This window comes from Bubalus kerabau, chromosome 9 (assembly GCF_029407905.1).
Source record: "Bubalus kerabau isolate K-KA32 ecotype Philippines breed swamp buffalo chromosome 9, PCC_UOA_SB_1v2, whole genome shotgun sequence".
Lineage (NCBI taxonomy): Eukaryota > Metazoa > Chordata > Mammalia > Artiodactyla > Bovidae > Bubalus > Bubalus kerabau.
The window spans coordinates 44,329,221-44,352,673 of record NC_073632.1 but is presented as its reverse complement, the minus strand read 5'-3'; the positions used below and the strand labels follow the sequence as shown (position 1 = coordinate 44,352,673).

Genomic DNA, 23,453 nt, shown 5'->3' with positions numbered 1-23,453 from the left:
CACTGACACTATTATTTTCAACACTGATGTTGCTTAGTTGCCAAGTGGTGTCCGAGGGACCCCATAGACTGTAGCCTGCCAGGGTCCTCCGTCCACAGAACTTCCCCCGGCAAGGAATACTGGATGTTTGTCTATCTTAGAGTCAGTTCTCTGATGCGCAAGCTCTTTCCTCACAATTAAAAAAAGAAAAAAAAACTACTATCACTATCTTTATAAGCTGACAAAATAGGGTTTTTCTGGTGATGAAAATCTAAGCTTTTGGAATTAACTATGCACAGCTTAACATACTATCACCTACAAAGAATTAGCATAATGATACCTATTCAATTTAATAACCTGTGCAAAATATTTTATTAGCCCACCCCCACAAAAAGAACCCAAAGCATATTCCCAATGTAAGCAATTACATATTCCATTCTAAAAATTACTCAAGGAAGAGCCATAGACAAAAGACAGATAACCTAACCAGAGACATCTAAACATTCAATTATACACCTGCTGTTGGCCATCAGATGAAGCAGTTGAATGGTCCACTATAAAGTACGGACTAAATGACAAAGATTACTCTTCCTATCAAGTCTGCATCCTGCCCTTGGGCTCAATACTTGCTCCCATCCCCTCAATGGAGACTCATTGTAAATGGGCCCAGGAAAAGAACAGCTGATGATAAAACTGCTACTTAAGTGTACCTTCTGGTTCTGCAGTTCAAGCCTGGTGACAAGAAGTTTCAAGCAGCTCACTTCATCAGTCTATCACTGTCAACAGCAACTAACAGCTGCAGGCAGAGCCTTAGTACCAGTTACCCTAACCTTTTAAAACTTTTCTTCTCTACCCCAAGCCCTGCTAACACATCTCTAAACCTTAGAAACAATCTCATTTTAAAAATTAACTTACACACATGGTTATTTACTTTTCAATTTGGTCATGGAACCCAAGTCAAGGCAGTGACCCAAAATATGCATGAACTCTTAAAAAATTAATTCTAAGAAACTTCAGTAATTTACATTAAAGTTAAAATCTACTCCCATCTTCACCCCTCCATGATGGCATAATTTCAAATCAATTTGTATCACATATACATGCAGTCTTCTCAAAAAATACTTTAAAAACATGGCTGTTAATATTTAACACTTAGATTTCTTCTGTAAGATTTCAGATTTTTCCACAAATGACACAGGTGGTTATTTTATATAAACAGGCACGAAAATGATTCATGCTTGCTAACTGAAGAGACATGATATGGCCATTTTTAAAATTAAAGTCTAGATTTATTCTCACCTAATCCTCTAAGATCTTTCCATCAGTCTACGATTTTACGGTTTATGATACATTGAATGTAGGAAACAGCTTCCAAAATTTTTATTGCTTCACACAAATCAGATGGACTTTCAGGTCCCTGAACCTAGCTTCTTTGTTAAATTTCAGAATTTCTTCTCTGGAGAGTAACCTAACTAGGAACTATTTACCAAGTTAATGTCTTCGTGCAAACTATAAAAAAGGTAACCACTTCTTTTAGTGTAATTTAGACTAGCACAGGAAATGGGATTCAAAAAGACTGCTCAAATTGCAAATGAGGTCAGAACCTCTAAAACGAAATCATTTGATTTTTATAATTTACTGATCCATGAGCTCAAGCTTATCTGATTTAGTACTTTCTGCTGTACTCCTCAAAGTTTTCCAACACCAGGACTCCCACCACCTAGAAACAGCTTTCGCAAGCCAGATGCCAAACCTATCGGTCCTACACCTCCAAAGCAGGGTGTATTTCCTGATCGAACAAAGAGCAACAAAGAAGTGGGTGGTAACCGCCTCTCAGAGAGGCAAGCCAGGACCCATCGAGGCTGATCTACAACACAAGCAGCAACAGCGACAGCACGCTGCCCCACCACCGTCGCATTTCCCGTGAAGACTGACTACCTCAAACTCGAAAACCCTCATTTTTATTGAGGAAGTGAAGCCCTTTCATTTGAATGCTGAGAAAGTGGCGCTCAGAGAACCCGGCAAACAAAGGAGAGGGATGGAGCCCACGCAAAAGAGGGGTGCGAACGAGCCTCAAGGTGGACGTGGGACCCCACCCTCAGGGGCTACTCTCCAGCACCGAACCCGGTCGAGGGGTCCGGGGTGAGGCCGGCGGCAGAGAAAAGGAGGAGACGCTCGGGCCAGCCGGGGACACAGAGGAGGGGAGAGCCGGGGAGGGGAGGGATGGGGGCTGGAGGGGCGGAGCTCTCGGGGCCGTGGGGCTTTGTGTGCAGTCTGGGCCGGGGTAGCTGTTTGGGCCCGCGAGGAGAAGTCGGGTGCAGGCGGCCGGAGCAGGGGACCCCCAAAACCTCCCTCCCAAGAGCGGCGGGCGGGACAGGCGCGAGGGAGGGCCGTCCCCTTCGCAACAGCACCAAGCCAGGGCAGGCTGGCGGCGGACCGCACTGCCGGAGCGAGAGGGGCCGGAGAGAAAAGTGGGGCGTCCGTTTAGCTCCCCGCGGAGGCTGCCGGACGGCGTCGGGTCGGGAATGGGTTAAGATGCTGCCAAAAGTCGGTCCCTCCTCCTGACCCCTCAGCACCCGGCGCGACCACTCGCGACGGCGGCCGCAGAGCCGATGCGGCTCCGGGCCCGGAGCCACAGTCCTGGGCCGCCCACCCTCCCGCCTGCCCGATGTCTCACCATCATAGTAGTAGCAGACTTTCTTCTTGCCGCCTCCTTGACTGTACGCCATGGGCTCCCCGGCCACCGCCGCCTCCGGCTCCTCCTCTTGCTGCTGCTGCTACTGCTGCCTCCGCGGCTCCGGCGGGGAGAGAAGGCTGGGGTGAAGGTGGACGGTGGCAGTCCCGCGGGGAAGGGCAGGCCGGAGGGAGGAGAGGAGGGGGGTGCCGGGAGGGCTGGGTACCGCCCGGCCGAAGGGCCGAGAGCGCGGACCAGGGGGTGGCAGCGGCGCCAACTCGCGACACTGGGGAGGGGGAGGGGGCCGCCAAACCACCTCCGGAGGCCGAGGGGAGGTGGGGCGCGTCCACTGCGACTCCACGGGGGAGAAGGGGGCAAGAGGCTTCTTCAGTTTGGGAAAAGAGGCTTTTTTATGATGAGCAACTTGCACAGGACGGCTACCCAATACAGTCGTAAAAGGATTCTTTTTAAAAAAGAGCAGGCTTTCGCTTTTAGATTAGGTAGCTAAAGGGAGCGTGGAGCCGGGTGAACACTCCCCCCCTTCGGATCTTCGCGCAGTGGTTGCGCCTATCCTGAGCCTGCGCAGTCGGCGCCTCTCCAACCGTAGCCCGGGCCGCCTGGACCCCCTCCGCGAAGTCCCACGCTGCTCCCCTCCCCCTCTGTCGCGAAGCTCCCTCCGGGGCGGACCACGTGCTCGGAGCCGGGCGCTGAGAGACCACTATCCCACCCCTTCTACCTTCTCGAACCCGCCGAGCTGCAACCCACGATCCCTGTACTGGGTCGTCGTGCATTTCATTTATTTTTTTCATTTTCTGCTGATAATCGCTCGGAGGAGGTTTTGACCTCGGAGGAGGTCCCCCCTGTTAAGGGGACCTATTGCAGACATGAAAGAGCAGAGAGTACTGCCTGACTTTAAATAGGCAGTTATGGCATGCATGTATGTGTTAGGGTTCTAAGTATTTAATTTATGATGTATTTCATTTATATCTGTAATGGATATGTGTTAACTCGATTGAGACTCCCAACAACTGGGAGTAAGCTGGGATGTTAAGTATTGTTTCTGTTCTTCTTTATAAATGGACTTTATAACGCACTTGGTCCTCTCCAAGGTTGATGGTCTGGGGTTTGATTTCAGCCTTTCTCTAAAGTCCACACATCCTAGCTACTCCATTATAACTGCTTCTGCTGGCCGGGCACTGGAAGATCGCAGCATAAAGTTCAGAGAAAGGACTTTCAGAACTTTGGGACGTTATAAATACCTTTGCCCCTGTGTTCAATAAGTCATCAAACATGGAGCCTTTACCTACTCTAAACCACCCACCTTGTAGGTGACTGGGGTGGGGGTGGGGGATGCTGACAGTACATGGGTAAAACTTATTCCCATATACCATTTACTGTTTATAGGTGCAGACTCAGTCACTCAGCCCTGTCTGACTCTGTGATCCCGTGGACTGTGGCACCCCCCCCGCGCCCCCGCCCCCCAGGCTCCTCTGTCTATGGGATTTTCTGGGCAAGAAGACTGGAGCAGGTTGCCATTTCCTCTCCAAGGGGAATCTTCCTGATCCAGGGTTGGAACTCCGGTCTCCTACATTGGCAGGCGAATTCTTTACACATTGAGCCATCTGGGAAGCCCATTTACCATTTTTTGGTTTCCCCAAATACACGTTCTCTCCCATCCCTATCAAAAAACAAACAAAAAGTCCTTATTGAAGCAGGAATCATTGGGAGCCAGTAACAAAATTATCCTTTTTATTTTGCTATTAAATATTTGACTTCAAAATCTCCAGGTAGTTCATACTTAAAGCAGCAATTTTCCTGGATCTCACCCCCACGAAATTTAGAAAAAAATCAATCCAAGGTAGCCTCCATCCCCCTCTACCTAATTCCATGATTTTAGCAAGCACCCAGGTAAGGGACATAGTTGGTACAAGAATCAGAGTGAGAAACTTTGACTTTAGAAGTTAAAAATTACATAATACTATTTTACAGCTTTTACGCTATCAAGCCCCAAATCAACTTGGTATATTCTGAGAACAAAATAAGTTAATTTAGTAGAAACTAACATTCTCAGAGCCAGGAGAGTGGAAACTGAAATGAGACTTGGTTTACTTCTGGAAGACTTCCTCGACTTTACTTCTTCCCCAACCTCCAGTCTGTTTTCTCTGCCCCTCACTTGGTGGTTGTGACTTGTACCCTTTTAGCTCAACACTCACCATACTGCAGTTGTCTGCAACTTCTCTGAACTTCTGTTTAGAACAGTGTCATGAGAGGAGAGACTATGTTTGTCTTGCAGGTAAGTGTATCTGTATGAGTAAGTCATTTGATTGTCTCAATTGCCTCATCTGTAAAATGGGGCAGTATTACTTGGAGAGTAATTCCTCATATGAATATAGAGTACCTCAAATAAGAAAATTAATACAGAGTAGATTTTTTAAAAAATATTTATTTGGCCGCATTGGGTCTTAGTTGTGACACACAGGCTCAGTAGTAGTGGTGCTCGGGCTTAGTTGCTCCATGGCATGTGGGATCTTACAGTTTCCCGACCAGAGATTGAACCTGTGTCCCCTGCACTGCAAGACAGATTCTTAATCACTGGACCACTAGATAAGTCCCCAGAATAGTTTTTAAAAAATGAAGAACTATGTGAATACAAGGGAGAATTAGGATTATTGTTATAATACTAGTAATAATTATTATTATTGGCATCCATGGAACCTACCTTTGAACATGTGAAAAGAGCCTGGACATATATTTACATATTTTGATTGGTCTAGGAACTTGTTATATTAACTACTTTTAAATAATTTTATTATTTTTAATTTTTAATTGAAGTATAGTTGATTTACAATGTGTTAGTTTCTGATGTACAGCAAAGTGTATATACATATATATATACTTTTAAAGCTTATATATTTATACTTTTTTATTTTCCTTTTCATTTAGGCTGTTTCAGTTTAGTTCAGTTCAGTTCAGTCGCTCAGTCATATCCGACACTTTGCGACCCCATGAATCGCAGCACGCCAGACCTCCATGTCCATCACCAACTCCCTGAGTTCACGAAAACTCATGTCCATTGAGTCAGTGATGCCATCCAGCCATCTTATCCTCTGTCGTCCCCTTCTCCTCCTGCCCCCAATCCCTCCCAGCATCAGGGTCTTTTCCAATGAGTCAACTCTTCTCATGAGGTGGCCAAAGTACTGGAGTTTCAGCCTCAGCATCAGTCCTTCCAATGAACACCCAGGACTGATCTCCTTTAGGATGGACTGGTTGGACCTCCTTGCAGTCCAAGGGACTCTCAAGACTCTTCTCCAACACCACAGTTCAAAAGCATCAATTCTTCAGAGCTCAGCTTTCTTCACAGTCCAAATCTCATATCCATACATGACCATTGGAAAAACCATATCCTTGACTAGACGGACCTTTGTTGGCAAAGTAATTGTCTCTGCTTTTGAATATGCTATCTAGGTTGGTCATAACTTTCCTTCCAAGGAATAAGCGTCTTTTAATTTCATGGCTGCAGTCACCATCTGCAGTGATTTTGGAGCCCCAAAAAATAAAGTCTGACACTGTTTCCACTGTTTCCCCATCTATTTCCCATGAAGTGATGGGACTGGATGCCATGATCTTCGTTTTCTGAATGTTGAGCTTTAAGCCAACTTTTTCACTCTCCCCTTTCACTTTTATCAAGAGGCCTTTTAGTTCCTCTTCACTTTGTGCCATAAGAGTGGTGTCATCTGCATATCTGAGGTTATTGATATTTCTCCTGGCAATCTTGATTCCAGCTCGTGCTTCTTCCAGCCCAGCATTTCTCATGATGTACTCTGCAATAAGTAAATAAGCAGGGTGACAATATACAGCCTTGATGTACTCCTTTTCCTATTTGGAACCAGTCTGTTGTTCCATGTCCAGTTCTAACTGTTGCTTCCTGACCTGTATACAGATTTCTCAAGAGGCAGGTCAAGTGGTCTGGTATTCCCATCTCTTTCAGAATTTTCCACAGTTTATTGGGATCCACACAGTCAAAGGCTTTGGCATAGTCAATAAAGCAGAAATAGATGTTTTTCTGGAACTCTCTTGCTTTTTGATGATCCAGCGGATGTTGGCAATTTGATCTCTGGTTCCTCTGCCTTTTCTAAAACCAGCTTGAACATCTGAAAGTTCATGGTTCACGTATTGCTGAAGCCTGGCTTGGAGAATTTTGAGCATTGCTTTACTAGCGTGTGAAATGAGTGCAATTGTGCAGTCCTGGAGACACAACCTTTAAAGAGGTAATTAAAGCTAACTAAGATCATAAGGATCGGAGAAGGCAATGGCACCCCACTCCAGTACTCTTGCCTGGAAAATCCCATGGATGGAGGAGCCTGGAAGGCTGCAGTCCATGGGGTCACTGAGGGTCAGACACGACTGAACGACTTCACTTTCACTTTTCACTTTCATGCATTGGAGAAGGAAATGGCAATCCACTCCAGTGTTCTTGCCTGGAGAATCCCAGGGACAGGGCATCCCGGTGGGCTGCCGTCTATGGGGTCGCAGAGAGTCGGACATGACTGAAGTGACTCAGCAGCAGCAGCGGCAGCAAGATCATAAGGATAAAGCCTTAATCCAATATGGCCTTTATTTGTATTAGAAGAGGAAGATATACCAGGTATGCACTCACAGAAAAAGGACCACCTAAGGACACAGTGAAAGGTGATCAACCAAAAGCTGTGGAGAGAGGCCTCACAAGACACCGAAGCTGCCAATGTCTTGATCTTGGTCTCCAGCTTCCAGAACTGTGAGAAAATAAATTTCAATTGTTTAAGCACCTCGTCTGTGGTATATTATTATTGTAGCCCTACAAACTGATACAAGATAAAAAAATTGCTGTAAATATGAGCAAATTTACCACTTCATATAATACAGACAGTTTCAGATAAAAACATTTCCAGGTGGATTAATTAGAAACTCAGTCATGTGAACAAACTGTTGCTTCCTGATTGGCATACAGATTTCTTAAGAGTCAGGTCAAGTGGTCTGGTATTCCCATCTCTTTCAGAATTTTCCACAGTTTATTGGGATCCACACAGTCAAAGGCTTTGGCATAGTCAATAAAGCAGAAATAGATGTTTTTCTGCAACTCTCTTGCTTTTTCGATGATCCAGAGGATGTTGGCAATTTGATCTCTGGATCCTCTGCCTTTTCTAAAACCAGCTTGAACATCAGGAAGTTCACGGTTCACGTATTGCTGAAGCCTGGCTTGGAGAATTTTGAGCATTACTTTCCTAGCGTGTGAGATGAGTGCAATTGTGTGGTAGTTTGAGCATTCTTTGGCATTGCCTTTCTTTGGGATTGGAATGAAAACTGCCCTTTTCCAGTCCTTTGGCCACTGCTGAGTTTTCCAAATTTGCTGGCATATTGAGTGCAGCACTTTCACAGCACCATCTTTGAGAATTTGAAATAGCTCAACTGGAATTCCATCACCTCCACTAGCTTTGTTCGTACAGATGCTTTCTAAGGCCCACTTGACTTCACATTCCAGGATGTCTGGCTCTAGGTCAGTGATCACACCATCGTGATTATCTGGGTCATGAAGCTCTTTTTTGTACAGTTCTTCTGTATATTCTTGCCACCTCTTCTTAATATCTTCTGCTTCTATTAGGTCCATACCATTTCTGTCCTTTATCGAGCTCATCTTTGCATGAAATGTTCCCTTGGTATCTCTAATTTTCTTGAATTGATCTCTAGTCGTTCCCATTCTGTTGTTTTCCTCTATTTCTTTGCATTGATCGCTAAGGAAGGCTTTCTTATCTCTCCTTGTTATTCTTTGGAACTCTGCATTCAGATGCTTATATCTTTCCTTTCCTCCTTTGCTTTTCACTTCTCTGCTTTTCACAGCTATTTGTAATGCCTCCTCAGACAGCCATTTTGCTTTTTTGCATTTCTTTTTCATGGGGATAGTCTTGATCCCTGTCTCCTGTACAATGTTATGAACCTCCCTCCATAGTTCATCAGGCACTCTTGTCTATCAGATCTAATCCCTTGAATCTATTTCTCACTTCTACTGTATAATCATAAGGCTGTTTAAGATATTAAATATAGTTCCATGTGCTATGCAGTAGGACTTTGTTGTTTATCTATTTTATATATAGTTATTTTTATCTGCTAATTCCAAAGTCCTAATTTATCCCTGCCCCATCTTCTTTCCCCTGTAGTAACCATAAGTTTGTATTCTATGTCTGTGAATCTGCTTCTGTTTTGTAAATAAATTCATTTGTATCATATTTTAGATTTCACATATAAGTGATATATAGTATTTGTCCTCTCTCAGTTTATTTCACTTAGCATGATTATCTCTACATTCATCCGTGTTGCTACAAGTAGCATTATTTCACTTTCTTATGTCTCAGAAATACTCCATTGTGTGGTGTGTGTGTGTGTGTGTGTGTGTATAGCTCATCTCTTCATCCATTCATCTGTTGATGGGCATTTAGTTTGCTTCCATGTCTTGGCTATTGTAAATATTGCTGCAATGAACATTGGGGTACATGTAGCTTTTCAAATTATGGTTTTTCCAGATATATGCCCAGGAGTGGGCTTGCTGGATCATATGGCAAGTCTATTTTTAGTTTTTTTAAGGAATTCCATACTGTTTTCCACAATGGCTGCACCAATTTACATTCCCACCAACAGTGTGATAGGATTCTGTTTTCTCCACACTCTCTCCAGCATTTGTTATTTGTAGACTTTTTAATGATGGCCATTCTGACCAGTGTGAGGTGATAGCTCATTTTAGTTTTGATTTGCAATTCTCTAGTAGTTAGCAATGTTGAGCATCTTTCCATTTGCCTATTGGCCATCTGTATGTCTTCAGAGAAATATTTATTTAGGTCTTCTGCCTATTTTTTGATTGGGTTTTTTTTTGTTGTTGTTATTGAGTTGTATAAGCTATTTGTAAATCTTGGAAATTAAGCTCTTGTTGGTTGCATCCTTTGCAAATATTTTCTCCCAGTCTGTGGGTTGTCTTTTCATTTCATTTCCTTTGCTGTGCAAAAGCATATAAGTTTAATTAGGTCCCATTTGTTTATTTTTGCTTTTACTTCTGTTACCTTGGGAGACTGACCGAAGAAAATATTGCTATAGTTCATATACTCTTCTAGGAGTTTTATAGTGTTATGTCTTATATTTAAGTCTTTAAGCTATTTTGAGTTTATTTTTGTGTGTGGTTTGAGGAAGTGTTCTAACTTCATTAATTCATGTGTGGCTGTCCAGCTTTCCAACACCACTTGCTGAAGAGAGTCTTTTCTCTGTTGTGTATATTCTTGCCTCCTTTGTTGAAGATTACTTGACCATGTGTGGGTTTATTTTGGGCTCTCTATTCTGTTCCATTGATATATATGTCTGTTTTTGTGCCAATACCATACTGTTTTGATACTGTAGCTTTGTAGTATGTTTGAAGTTTGGGAAGGTTATGCCTCCAGCTTTATTCTTTTTCTTCAGGATTGCCTTGGCAATTCTGTTTATTTGTTTTTTTTCTAATGGTTCCATATAAATTTTAGGATTATTTTTTCTAGTTCTGTGGAAAATGTCATCAGTAAGTTGATAGCTATCTCATTAAATCTTTAGATTGTTTTGGGTAGTATGGCCATTTTAACAATATTAATTCTCCCAATTAACGGGGCTCCTATGGCAGACCTAGGCTGGGTCCGCTTACATCCCCCAGTTGCAGCTTGGACCATGCTCCAGCCTTTCAGTCTGTCTCCACACGGCCAACCCTAGTCTTTTCCTGGGTCTGTCCAATGAAGCCTGAGGTTTAGCATCCAGCTCCGATGCACACTAGCAGATATGCTTTTCGGCTGAGGAGTGTAGGAAGTGGCCAGGACCCTCTGTGCTGGTGTCTGTCCATTTTGCCTGCTACAGTCCAGCTGCAGTGCTCTCCTCTAAGCCACTGAGGCTCCTTTTCAGTCTGGTAACAGGGGTTTCAGGCTGAGACAACCTTGCATCTTTCATAGCTCTCTCTCAGGTATGCAGGTCCATCCTGATTTTTTTTTTTCTTTCATCCTTCCTGGTTATGCAATGGTTTTTCTTGCATTGGGTTGGATCTCTCAACCCAATGATTTTGGTTGTATGAGATTTGCCAGCCTTTAGGAGGTATTGTTGTTGTTCAGTCTCTGACTCTTTGTGACCCCATGGACTGTAGTCCACAAGGCTCCTCTGTCTTTCCCTATCTTCTAGAGTTTGCTCAAATTCATGTCCATTTAGTCAGTGATGCTATCTAACTGTCTCATCCTCTGCTACTCCCTTCTCCTTTGGCCTCCAATCTTTCCCTGAATCAGGGTCTTTTCAAAGAGAAAGAGTCAGCTCTTCACATCAGGTGGCCAAAGTACTGGAGCTTCAGCTTCAGTATGTTCTTCCAATGAATATTCAGGGTTGAATTCCTTTAGGATTGACTGGTTTGATCTCATTGCAGTCCAAGAGACCCCCAATAGCTCAGGGGGTAAAGAATGCACTTGCAGTGCAGGAGACACAAGAGACATGGGTTTGCTTTCTGAGCCAGGAAAGATGCCCTGGAGGAAGATATGGCAAACCACTCCAATATTTCTGCCTAGAAAATTCCATGGACAGTCACAAAGAGTTGGACACAACCGAGCACATGGCACACATCAGTAGGTATTTTGTGAGAATTATTCCACAGAATTTTGATGTATTTGTGGGAGGAGGTGCGCTCCATGTCTTTCTATTCTGCCATCTTGAGCTCCACCCTATGATTTAATAATTTTAAATCAACAGAGTAAATTATTTTGCCCCTAGAAACTGGTATTGGAGAAGGAGTTTGGTCTACCAGTAATTATGCCCATGACAATTATGTGCCTAAACATCCGTAGTGAACTTTAGATCATTAAAGCTAAACCTGGAATCAGGTTATTGACACCTGTTGACAAGTTTATTTCCATATTCCAACTCATCTCTCTCAAACCTTTTTACCATTAGAAAAAAGGGAGTTTTAGACAATAATCAGTAGAAGGAAACAAATTGAATGCAGGGATAATTCACAGAATGCATAAATGAGGATTTTCTTTATTCTTAAACTGTTTTTCTTTATTTCCTGCTCCGTCTACATGGACTTTTTTTTTTTTTCAGTCTTGAAGATGTTCAGTGTTTGAGATTATTCAATTGAATAATCTGTTAAACATAAATGGATTATTTAGAAACATGACTGTCTAGAAACTGATTGCCTCAACTTATACTAAAAATTAAACCCTGCTATTAACTGCAGCAGATAGTTTAATTTTTGGTTGCTATAAAATTATTCATATAAGCTTGTTTCTACCCTAAGGAAATTTAGATTACTTAGTGTTAAATTCTATGTAGCAATTCCATAAGGTAATACAGAAGGTAAAGTATAGTGACTAAGAGTAGGGTGTTGTCACAAACTGAAACAGCCTCAAGCTGAATTCTGATTTCCTTGTAAGCTTGGTGCCTATTTTTACACAGTAGTATAAACTGTAACTCTTAAATCTAAATATTAGTACCAAAACAATGAATGCTATTTGAACTGTGTATTTGTATAATAAAATTTAAAATCACTCATATTCATTAAAAATATGTTTTTGAGTTATAGCTTATCTACTAAATTATTCAGTTACATGAAACCTTTTGAGTCACCTCTGTTAGCTTGCTGAGTATTACTTTGCCTATAACCCTCAAAGCATAGTATTACTTTGATGTACTCCATCTACTTGTGCAAATTTTCTAGTAAAATTCTCTACCCACACTGTTTCTAAGGAAACCTGCTTGCTAGTATCACCTAATTACTTTATGTTTGTATTTTAATTCTTCCTCTCTCATGTCTCAGTATTTTAAACTGATTGATATGTTTGCTACTACTTTCCTGGGAATTAAATGGCCCTCTGCTGTATCGCCTGCTAATGAGGAGCAATCGAGGAAGGGGTTTCAGGATGAAAAGTGGGTTTAAAGACAGATGCCTGAGCAGTGTCTGGATTGTTACAACTTTCCTCCAGCTGTGGGAACTTCTCACCATGCTGGGGGCACTGTTCATCTGTGTTCTCAGACTTCTGTTGGTTCCACTGGGGAGCCCCAACAATTGTAAGCAACACTTCCTTTCATGGGACACCCTGTTCACCCCCAGAACTGTCCTTCTTGTATGGAAGCCACACATTAATTTTTCCACTCCCAGGGGTAGTCATAAGAGACTCAGATGATTATGGGGATCTCTCTGAAACAGGGCCATCCTTAGTTACTTGGAAGGACTTCCCAGAGGGATAACTGATTCATTTAGTGCACTCTGTGATTGGTAATCCCAGTGATGTGAGTCAATTACTTAGAAAAGGTGGTTAGAAATGTATCCCTGAGTTTAGCTAAAGTGATCAGCAATGCTGCCCGAGTCTTAGAAAGTAGTCGGGCCTGCCTTAACTCACTGGCCAGAGTTGTTATAGAATTGCCATAGATGGCAGATTCTGAACTGTCCCTTAATTAATTAAGGGATTAATCCAAATGTACCTGGATTAATGCCTCAGACCAACCAAGTAGAGAGGTCAAATCAGAGCCGTAAGGAGAAAGCTGCTGGCTTTCTAAGGTAGACTTCAATGGTTTATGGTATTTCAGGAACCTGTGGGGCACGATTGAGGTCAGCACTACAGATTGACCTCACTCTGCTACTAGGCTGTTGGTGACAGTGCCTTAATTAAATGCTGTATGAGAAAAATTGAATGATACCTTTGTCAGATTAATCAGAGTGGTCAACAGAATTCTGTACCCAGATGAAAATTGCAGTTCTGCAAAGAACGTGTAGGGTGGGTTGTCAGAAGAGGCAGATCTTCCATGACCCTGAGTGTCCTTGCATGTCCTTGCCAAGCATACCAGATTGCGAGGCTTCTCCATCTCCCGAGACTGAGCAGTTTCTGTAGCTGGTCGCACAGACAACTGAGTAGGTCAAGGTCACCATAACATGACTATCGTGTAACTGCCTGCTCTCAGGGTTGGGGAGACTGGCTTGCCACTGTTTCTTCAAGAAGCCTGGACTCTTGAATTTCTCTTTTGTAGCAACCCAGTCTGTGTTCAGATGTCATCTGGGTCCATTACATATTCTCCCGTGGGGCTTGGGAGCAAGAGGAATGATGTGAGTATGTTGATGCTCATGCTGCTCGCTGTTCTGTGAGCAATAAAGTACTTTGTCTCTGATCCAGGAGTCAGTCTCTTGACTTCAGTTAGAGTCCATGAAACTGTGACAGGTTAATTTGTAAGCTTGAAAGAAGGGATAAAATCTCAAATGCTTCACAATTTATAACCATATAACACCAAAACGTTAACAATGAGAAATTTTCTCTTATACTGTGAACCTACAGATATTTTACATCCAACTCAAGATGAATATCTACATGGTATTTCCAACTACAAAAGTACCTCATTTTACTGTGCTTTGCAGATACTGTTTGTTTTTTACAAATTGAAAGTTTGTGGTAACCCTGCATGAAGCAAGGTTGTTGTCATTCTTTTCTTTTTCCCAGATAGCATTTGCTCACTTTGTTTCTTTGACACATTTTGGTATTTCTTGCACTATTTTAAACTCATTATTTATTGTGATATTTATTATTATGGTCTATGATCAGTGATCTTTAATATTACTACTATGACTTGCAGAAGGCTCAGATAATGGCTAGCACCTTTTAGCAATTAAGTATTTTTAAGTCAAGGTATTTACTTTGTTTCCTTAGAAATAATCCTATTTAATAGGTTAAGTTTGCTACGTCACTTTTCAGTCGTGTCCGACTCTGTGCGACCCCATAGACGGCAGCCCACCAGGCTTCCCTGTCCCTGGATTCTCCAGGCAAGAACACTGGAGTGGGTTGCCATTTCCTTCTCCAATGTGTGAAAGTGAAAAGAGAAAGTGAAGTCGCTCAGTCGTCTCCGACTCTTAGCGACCCCATGGACTGCAGCTTTCCAGGCTCCTCCATCCATGGGATTTTCCAGGGAAGAGTACTGGAGTGGGGTGCCATTGCCTTCTCCATTTAATAGGCTACATCCTATTTAATCATGGCTGTCTAGAATCAAACCAGCAGAGTCTCTGTGTTATCCCTATACTTTAGAACTACTTAAGGCAATGGCAACCCACTCCAGTACTCTTGCCTGGAAAATCCCATGGACGGAGGAGCCTGGTAGGCTGCAGTCCATGGGGTGGCTAAGAGTCAAGAGTCGAGCACGACTGAGCGACTTCACTTTCACTTTTCACTTTCATGCACTGGAGAAGGAAATGGCAACCCACTCCAGTGTTCTTGCCTGGAGAATCCCAGGAAGAGAGGAGCCTACTGGGCTGCTGTCTATGGGGTCGCACAGAGTTGGACACGACTGAAGCGACATAGCCCCAGCAGCCGCATAGCAGCCAATAAAGATATCTGCTACTCCCAGTGGAAAATTATTAAGTATATTCATAATAAACATTTATCAGAATTTAGCTTACCTCATTTTATTCAGTTAAACAAAGCTTTTCCATTATTTCCTTTGTTATTCACTGCTTTCCATTCCGTTACTGTGTAAACTCATTGACTAGGTAGAGTTGAAACAGGGTTAATTGTTCACGTTTTATTTCTTCATTTAATTGTCATTCTACTAAAGTTTTAAGACAATAAGAAATACCTAAAATTATAGATCCCTTAAAAGTTAATCTGAAAATTCAACTTTGATATAATAAAATTATATTTCAAATCATTTAGAAAATAAAATTTTTTTGGCCTCATAGCAGTGGGATGTTAGTTCCCCAACAAGGGATGGAGCCTGTGAACCCTGCACTGGACACATGGAGTCTTAACCACTGGACCGCCAAGAAAGTCCCTGGAAAACAATCTTGATGCAGTTTTCTGATTATAAAAGTGCTTGCCTTGGTATTTAGTTGGTGCCTAGCAAAATTCTAATGAATTTTTCTTTCCTTCCCTTTTCCTTCTTCCTCCCTCTTTCCTTTCCTTTTCTGCTTCTTTCAGTACTATCTATACTCTCAATACTACCTTGCTAACAACATAGATATGATGCTAGAATGGTTTCTATAATGTGAATTTTTGTAGATTTTATGAATTTTGACTCCTAAAAATTTGCAATATATCCTACTGGGAAGAAGATGTTGAGCCTTATATGTAGTAAAATTATTCTATTTTTCAAATCAAAGAATGTTTGATGACAACTTTTCAGTTTTCTGATTAATGTTCCGAGCTGCAGTATTAGACGAAAGAACTGTGCTATTGATAACAGTGGGAACATGAAGGCCGTGGGGTGTGCAGTGACCCCTCTTGGCAGTGCAGTCGCGTCCCTCATACCCTGTTTATTATGATCTCTGAAACAGGTGTTCTCATGCTCCAGTGTGCATAAAAATCGCTGGAAATGCCAGTTCTTTGGACCACTGCCTAAATTTCTGAATCAGAAAGTCTGGAATAAGACCAGGGAATCTTCATTTTAGCAAACTCCCCAAAAATGATTCTGATATAGGTGACCCAAAATCCACACATTGGGAAACATCACTGATGCTTGGTATCTATTTTCCTGCATGGACTATACAGCCCATGGAATTCTTTAGGGCAGGATACTGGAGTGGGTAGCCTTTCCCTTCTCCAGGGGATCTTCCCAACCCAGGGACTGAACCCAAGTCTCCCACGTTGCAGGCGGATTCTTTACCAGCTGAGCCACAAGGGAAGCCCTATTTTCCTATAGGTCTTTGCAATCCACTGAGACTTTTGGCCAATGTTTTCTTATTGCAAATCATTAAGTCTAAGTTAACTAGGTAAGCTAGTGGGGCTGACACCTTCCTCTTGCCACCATTATGAAATTAACTGGGTTACTTGCAAGGAACAGTTTATGCATAAAATTTTGTATAGAATTTGAGTTTTATAGGATGAAAATATACATAGACTGAATTTTTAAAAAATTACCTATCATCCATCTCTTTCCAGTTGAGATGTCCCTTGCTAACATTCTGTCATATATACTCCTCTCCTTTTAAGTGCATATGTATCCATGTAAGCAAGTAAGAACATACACTATAAAACAAAAAGAGAAGCTGAGTGTTTATATACTGCTTTATAATGCATACAGTTTTAAATTTGTCTTTATTTTCTCAATAATACAATAAATTTCTGTATAAATAAATGCAAAACCATTTCATGAATAATATTTATTTAAGCAAACCTCTATTTAAATTTAAAAGAAAAGACTTGACTCACAAAACAGAGCTTTCTTCAAATCTATAATGGATTTCTATGTTTTTGTCCAACATTTACCCTAAAAATCTTTTGATATGATTGTGTTGTCTGTGATTTGGGTCATTAGAATTAAATTATAAAACTATGCCTTTATGAAGCAGAGGGGGAAACTGTAGCTCTGGTTTTTGTCTGCTTACCACCTTTTTGCTTCTCTCTACTGGTTCTTATAGGAGAACTGCACCTTATAACATCCTACCCTGCCCTTTGACCCCCCACCTTGGATCACGATCCTGGAAGGGTTGTTAATCACCTTGCCTCCCTTCTCCTGTCCCAGGCATGTGCTTGTGATCCCAGCTGGACCAGAGCACTCCCCCAGACATTGCTGATAAAGCAAATTGAGAGACTTATTTTATCTACTCTTGGCTGTCTTCCCTGGCCTTAAGGAGAAGGCTGTTTGTACAAAGAGCAACTGAGAGAAATACAGAGGGAATTAGAAAATGATAGATGATTGATAGGTAGATAGGTAGAGAGATGGATGAATGGACAATGGATGGATAGATATCAATAGATAGGAAAGATTTGAATCTCTGTATCTAGCCATGCCTAAAAGTTACAACTACCTCTGGACTCCCTAGTAATGTAGAATAAATTCTCTCTCTCTCTCTTTTTTTTTTTTTTTTTGCTTAAATTAAGTTGATTTGGATCTCTGTCACTTATAACCACTTATATAACCATAACAGCCTTGATAATATATGAAGAAAATTATTTTAATATCTATATATACATTTATTTCCTATCATCTGGCCCATTATTTTAAAACATAAAATTTCTGCTCTCAAGTTTGCATGATTTGTCACTAGCCTCTGCCCTGGTGGCTCAGATGGTAAAGAGTCTACCCGCAGTGTGGGAGACCTGGGTTCGATACCTGGGTTGGGAAGATCCCCTGGAGAGGGAAATGGCAACCCACTCCAGTATTCCTGCCTGGAAAATCCCATGGATGGAGGAGCCTGGTAGACTATAGTTCGTGGGTTCACAAAAGAGTCGGGCACGACTGAGCTACTTCACTCTCTTTGTCCATTTGCCTATCTAAGTATCCAACTTTGCAGAATACTGCACTTTAAGGAGGAGAGGGCAATGGCACCCCACTCCAGTGCTCTTGCCTGGAAAATCCCATGGACGGAGGAGCCTGGTAGGCTGCAGTCCATGGGGTCACCAAGAGTCACACATGACTGAGCGACTTCACTTTCACTTTTCACTTTCATGCATTGGAGAAGGAAATGGCAACCCACTCCAGTGTTCTTGCCTGAAGAATCCCAGGGACGGGGGAGCCTGGTGGGCTGCCGTCTATGGGGTCGCACAGAGTAGGACACGACTGAAGCGACTTAGCAGCAGCAGCACTTTAAGGAATGATGAATGTTTTAGAAGACTGAAAATTTGTATTGAACTAAAAATTTTGCATGTTCTCACATTTCAAAGTATTATTCTATGATATTCTTTTAAATGCTTCTGGTGAGCAATGAAAATATAGTTTCAATTATAAAACTATAAATTACTCATAGCTTTTTAAGAACACATATTCTGTAAAAGACTGTTACATAACTCTGTATGGCAGTTGCGCTTTCTCCTTTTGTGCAGACTTATCTGGTTGTATTTTCACCATCTTCTTGTAGCATGTGCATCATTTTTGACACAATTGTTGTGCAGGAACATATCAAGCTAAGGAAGAATGCTTGGCATCACTCTGTAAACTCAGGATACAAATGCTGTTACATCTCGTATTCTTACACTTTGTAGTTTGAAAACTCACATACTGTATTTAACAGGAAGCATAGTGTCCCCTCTTAATGTTTTTCCTCCCAGATTGTCCAAGAACTCTGAGAGATGACCAAGTTCAAAGATTATTCCTGGCAAATAGACAGCAGTGACGTCTGCAGTAGCTCTTTATTGCCACAAGGTGTCACAGAAGAGTTTGCATGGCCTGACCACCCTCTGCTGCAAAGCAGCACTTGCTGGTCCAAGCCCCTGTCTGGAATCCATGACATCCCTCTGTACTGTATTCCCATTTTCCGAAGACCAGCCAAGGCACAACCATCCCATGAGTGTCGCTGGATTCAGAGGATCTTTAGAAGCAAGTGTTGCTGGTGCCCAAGCCAGCCCTATCCCATGAAAACTTACCTCCTTTTCTTTTAGGGGCTTAGGGAGAGCTATTTACTTTGACATACTTTTTAACTTTCAGAACAAGTTGCGAGGATAGGACTAGAGAGTTCTGTACACTGCTTGCCAGACTTGCCAATTATTCACATACACTTTTTTTCCCTTGAAACATTTAAAAGTAGGTTGAAAACATTTCAGTATGATTTCCTGAGAACATTCCCTTACATGATCAGAGTAGACTTATAAGAATTAGGAGATTTAATATTTGTATAATACCATTATCTAACCCAGAGCCTAGGTTAACATTTCCACAACTTTCCCAATAATATCTTCATAGCTATTTCTCTCTCCCAACCCAGTTTAAGAGCTAACCCCAGATCGTGTGTTGAGTTTAGCTGTGATGTCTCTTGAGTCCCCTCTAATCTGTAAGAGTTTCTCAGCCTTTCATTGTGTTTCTTGATCTTCCCATTTTTGAGGAGTACAACCAACTAATTTGTAGAATGCCTTTCTGCTTGTTTTTAATCTGATATTTCTCATTATTAGATCGAATTTTTTACAGAAATGCCACTGCAGCGATGCGTCCTTCTTAGTACATTGTGTTAGGAGACACATGATATCCATTTTCCTCATCATTGGTCATGTTAACTTTGATCACTAGGTTAAGATGGTGTCCACAGGTTTCTCCATTGTCTAGTTTTTTATTTTTCCCCTTGTAAATAGTAAGGTAGTTGAGGGGAGATACTTTGAGACTCTCCGTGTGGTTGCTTAGTGTCTCTTACAGCATAGTGGCTGAGCTCTATGAATGAACATGTCAGGATAACAAAGTTGGTGATTTTTGCCTCACAGGTCATATAACTTCACTTCTACAGCACTTTCTTGGATGAAGTGGTTACAAAAGTGTACCCCAATTCAGGGCAAGGGGATATAGAGCTCACTGCGTGATGGGTGGAATGTCAGGGCCACGCTAAAGGAAACACTAGGGATTGAAAGTGTTGGCAGCCATTTTTGAAAAATGCTGTCTGCCACGCTGGGCCACTCCTCTATACCTGCTCAGTCGAAGCCCTCCCGGCCCCACCCCCACCCGCCAGCTGTGACATCCCTTCCACTTTGTGTGCCCTGTCTGTTTAATTGTCAGCCCCTGGAAACGCTCTTAAGATTGGGATTCTCAGGGGAGCTCTGTTCTTAACATCGTGGGTTTGTTGGTGGCCCAGTCTTTTCTCGTGACTCTTGCTGCCATCCAACACAGGTATCCAGGTGAAAGGTGGTACACTCCTGTAAGCCCAGTAGGCAAAGAAGACAATGTACCCTCCTTCCGCCCAAAAGAGATCCCCACCTTGTCCTCAATCCAAGAACCACTTAGAAGCAGTGGTTGACTTTGTAATCTCCTTAGTCTTCAGAAAGGATACCACTTTTATACTCTGGTCCTAGGATATAGGCATTCTAACAATTGACTACTTCCACTCTTCTGCTCCAAGACTGTCTAAGTTCCACACTATAAGATTTCTAAGGCAGTGGAAACTTTTGGAGTCAGACTCTAATCTCTATGTTCTACTCTTCAAATGGACTAAGACTTTTCAAATATCCTATTTGTAAGGTATTTAGTAGTTGTGAAGATGAGGAGCTGAAGGAAGTAATAATCTGCCTCAGTGACTTAGTCAAAACTTCTATTTTTAATTAGAGAGTATCATATGTATAAGTATATTACAAATGGGCAAAATATCTAAACAGGCATTTCACCTATAAAGATATATAGACATCAAGAACATAAAATGTTCAGTCTCATTAACCATTAAGGAAATGTACATCAAAATCACAATGAGCTACCACTACACACCCATTAGAATGGCTAAAATGAAAAAGACTGTCTATACCATGTTGCAAAGGTGTGATGAGAATATAAAGTGATATATTCACTTTGGAAAACAATTTGGCAGTTTCTTTAAAAATTAAAGAAATGTATAGATGTATAGAACAGTCTTATGGACTCTGTGGGAGAGGGAGAGGGTGGGAAGATTTGGGAGAATGACATTGAAACATGTATAATATCATGTATGAAACAAGTCGCCAGTCCAGGTTCGATGCACGATACTGGATGCTTGGGGCTGGTGCACTGGGATGACCCAGAGGGATGGTATGGGGAGGGAGGAGGGAGGAGGGTTCATAATGGGGAACACATGTATACCTGTGGCAGATTCATTTCAATATTTGGCAAAACCAATACAATATTGTAAAGTTTAAAAAAAAAAAAACAAAACTTGACTTTTTAAAAAAAAAATTAAACTTTTTAACTTATTATATTATCTATTATATTATCCAGCTATTCCACACCTAAATATTTATCAAAGACCAAGCTTCCCTGGTGGCTTAGACAGTAAAGAATCCACTTGCAATGTGAGAGACCTGGGTTCGATCCCTGTGTTGGAACGATTCCCTGGAGGAGGACGTGGCAACCGACTCCAGTATTCTTGCTTGGAGAATCCCCATGGACAGAAGAGCCTGCTGAGGTAAAGTCTGTGGGGTCGCAAAGAGCGACTAAGCACACATTTATCAAAAAGAAATGAAAGAATATGCTCATACAAAGATTTGTACATGAATGTTTATAACAGCTTCATTTTCAATAGCCCAAAACTTGAAACAAAGTGTCCATTAACAAGTAAATGGATAAACAAATTGTAGGGCATCTATGCAAAGGAATACTGTTCAGTGTTTAAAAAGTAATGAACTATTGATATATGAAGCAACATGAATGAACTGCAAAATCATTACAATGAATGAAAGAAGCCAGACAAAAATAAATGCATAGTGTATAATTCCAAGTATATAACATTCTAGAAAATGCAGCTGATCTATAGTGACAGAAAGCAGATCAGTGGTTGCCTGGAGATGAAAGAAGCACTGGGGAGGAGCAGAAGATGGGAGGATTACAAAAGGGCAAAAGGAGACTCTTGGAAGTGATGGATAGGGTCTTCATTTTGATTATGATGATTTTCACAGGTTGAAATTCATCAGATTGTGTACTTCAAACATTTGCAGTTTGTTGTTTGCCAATTATATCTGTTAAGTGGAAAAGAAGCAGTATCATGTACTCAAATGTATATACCTGTTACACTTGCTTGCAATAGGAACATGTTCCAATTCATGGGCTGTGGGATAAGAATGACGCTTTTAAGGGACTCCTATACCCCTTTTCCTTTGATCTTGCTAGGATCCCCATTGTGATGAATTTAAGAATACTGAGGGTGCTTCATCCAGAAGGGCTGAAGCTACTATAGTAAATGAAGAAGTCTAATAGCCAGTGAAGCAGCCCCTTTGCTGCTGTTTCTACTATTCCAGCAACTGGGCCTGAAACTGAGTGGGGCTCTGTGGGTTCCCAGGCATGGAGGCTGTTCTGGCCCCATTTCTTGTAGGCAAGACCCCAGCCATGATGGCCTTCCTGAGTTCCAAAAGGTGAATTCAAACAGTTGCTAATCAAGGGAGGAGCAGCCAAGGAACTACCTGAGACAAGGTAAAATGGAGCAAAGAAGCTCATCAAGGTTAGGAGACTACTTGGTACAGATTAAGGGCAGGCAAGCCCTGTTCACACCCTAATCCTGTCAGAGACCCCACCTTTGGCCCACTGTTACAAAAACTCTCATTAAGTTTTCAGACACATAGTCCTTCAAGGCAGAAGAAGCCTGATGTGTCTCCCTTTAACTCCAAACCAATAAAACTATCCTTTTCTGCTTCACTCAAAACTCCTGTCTCCAGGATTTGACTCGGCACCAGTGTACAGAGGCCAAGCTTTCAGTAACAGGTCCTTGAGTGCCCAGTGAGAAGAGGCTGTAGCATCAGCCACCCAGAACACTATACCAGTGAATAGATTCAAGGGATTAGATCTGGTAGACAGAGTGCCTGAAGAACTATGGATGGAGGTTTGTAACATTGTACAGGAGGCAGTGACCAAAACTATCCCCAAGAAAAAGAAATTCAAGAGTGCAATGTGGTTGTCTGAGGAGGCCTTACAAATAGCTGAGAAAAGAAGAGACGTGAAAGGCAAGAGAGAAAGGGAAAGATATACCCAACTGAATGCAGAGTTCCAGAGAATAGCAAGGAGAGATAAGAAAGCCTTATGTGAACAATGCAAAGAAATAGAGCGGACAGTAGAATGGGAAAGACTAGAGATCTCTTCAAGAAAATCAGAGATACTAAGGGAACATTTCATGCAATGACAGGCACAATAAAGGAGAGAAATGTCAAGGACCTAACAGAAACAGACGAGATTAAGAAGAAGAGGTGGCAAGAACACACAGAAGAACTATACAAAAAAGATCTTAATGACCTGGATAACCATGATGGTGTGGTCACTCACCTAGAGTCAGACATCCTGGAGTGTGAAATCAAGTGGGCCTTAGGAAGTAGTACTACAAACAAAGCTAGTGGAGGTGACGAAATCTAGCTGAGCTATTTCAAATCCTTAAAAATGATGC

General features: G+C 41.8%; 1 protein-coding gene across 1 annotated transcript in view; it reads right to left on the bottom strand.

Moving 5' to 3' along the window:
* HDAC2 (histone deacetylase 2) overlaps positions 1-2,939 on the bottom strand; it is a 35,395-nt gene extending 32,456 nt beyond the window's left edge. The window contains exon 1 of the mRNA XM_055535131.1: positions 2,657-2,939. Coding sequence (XP_055391106.1) covers positions 2,657-2,708 — 52 coding nt within the window. The 5' untranslated portion in view covers positions 2,709-2,939. The remainder of the gene's footprint in view (positions 1-2,656) is intronic.
* Positions 2,940-23,453: the final 20,514 nt, after the last annotated feature.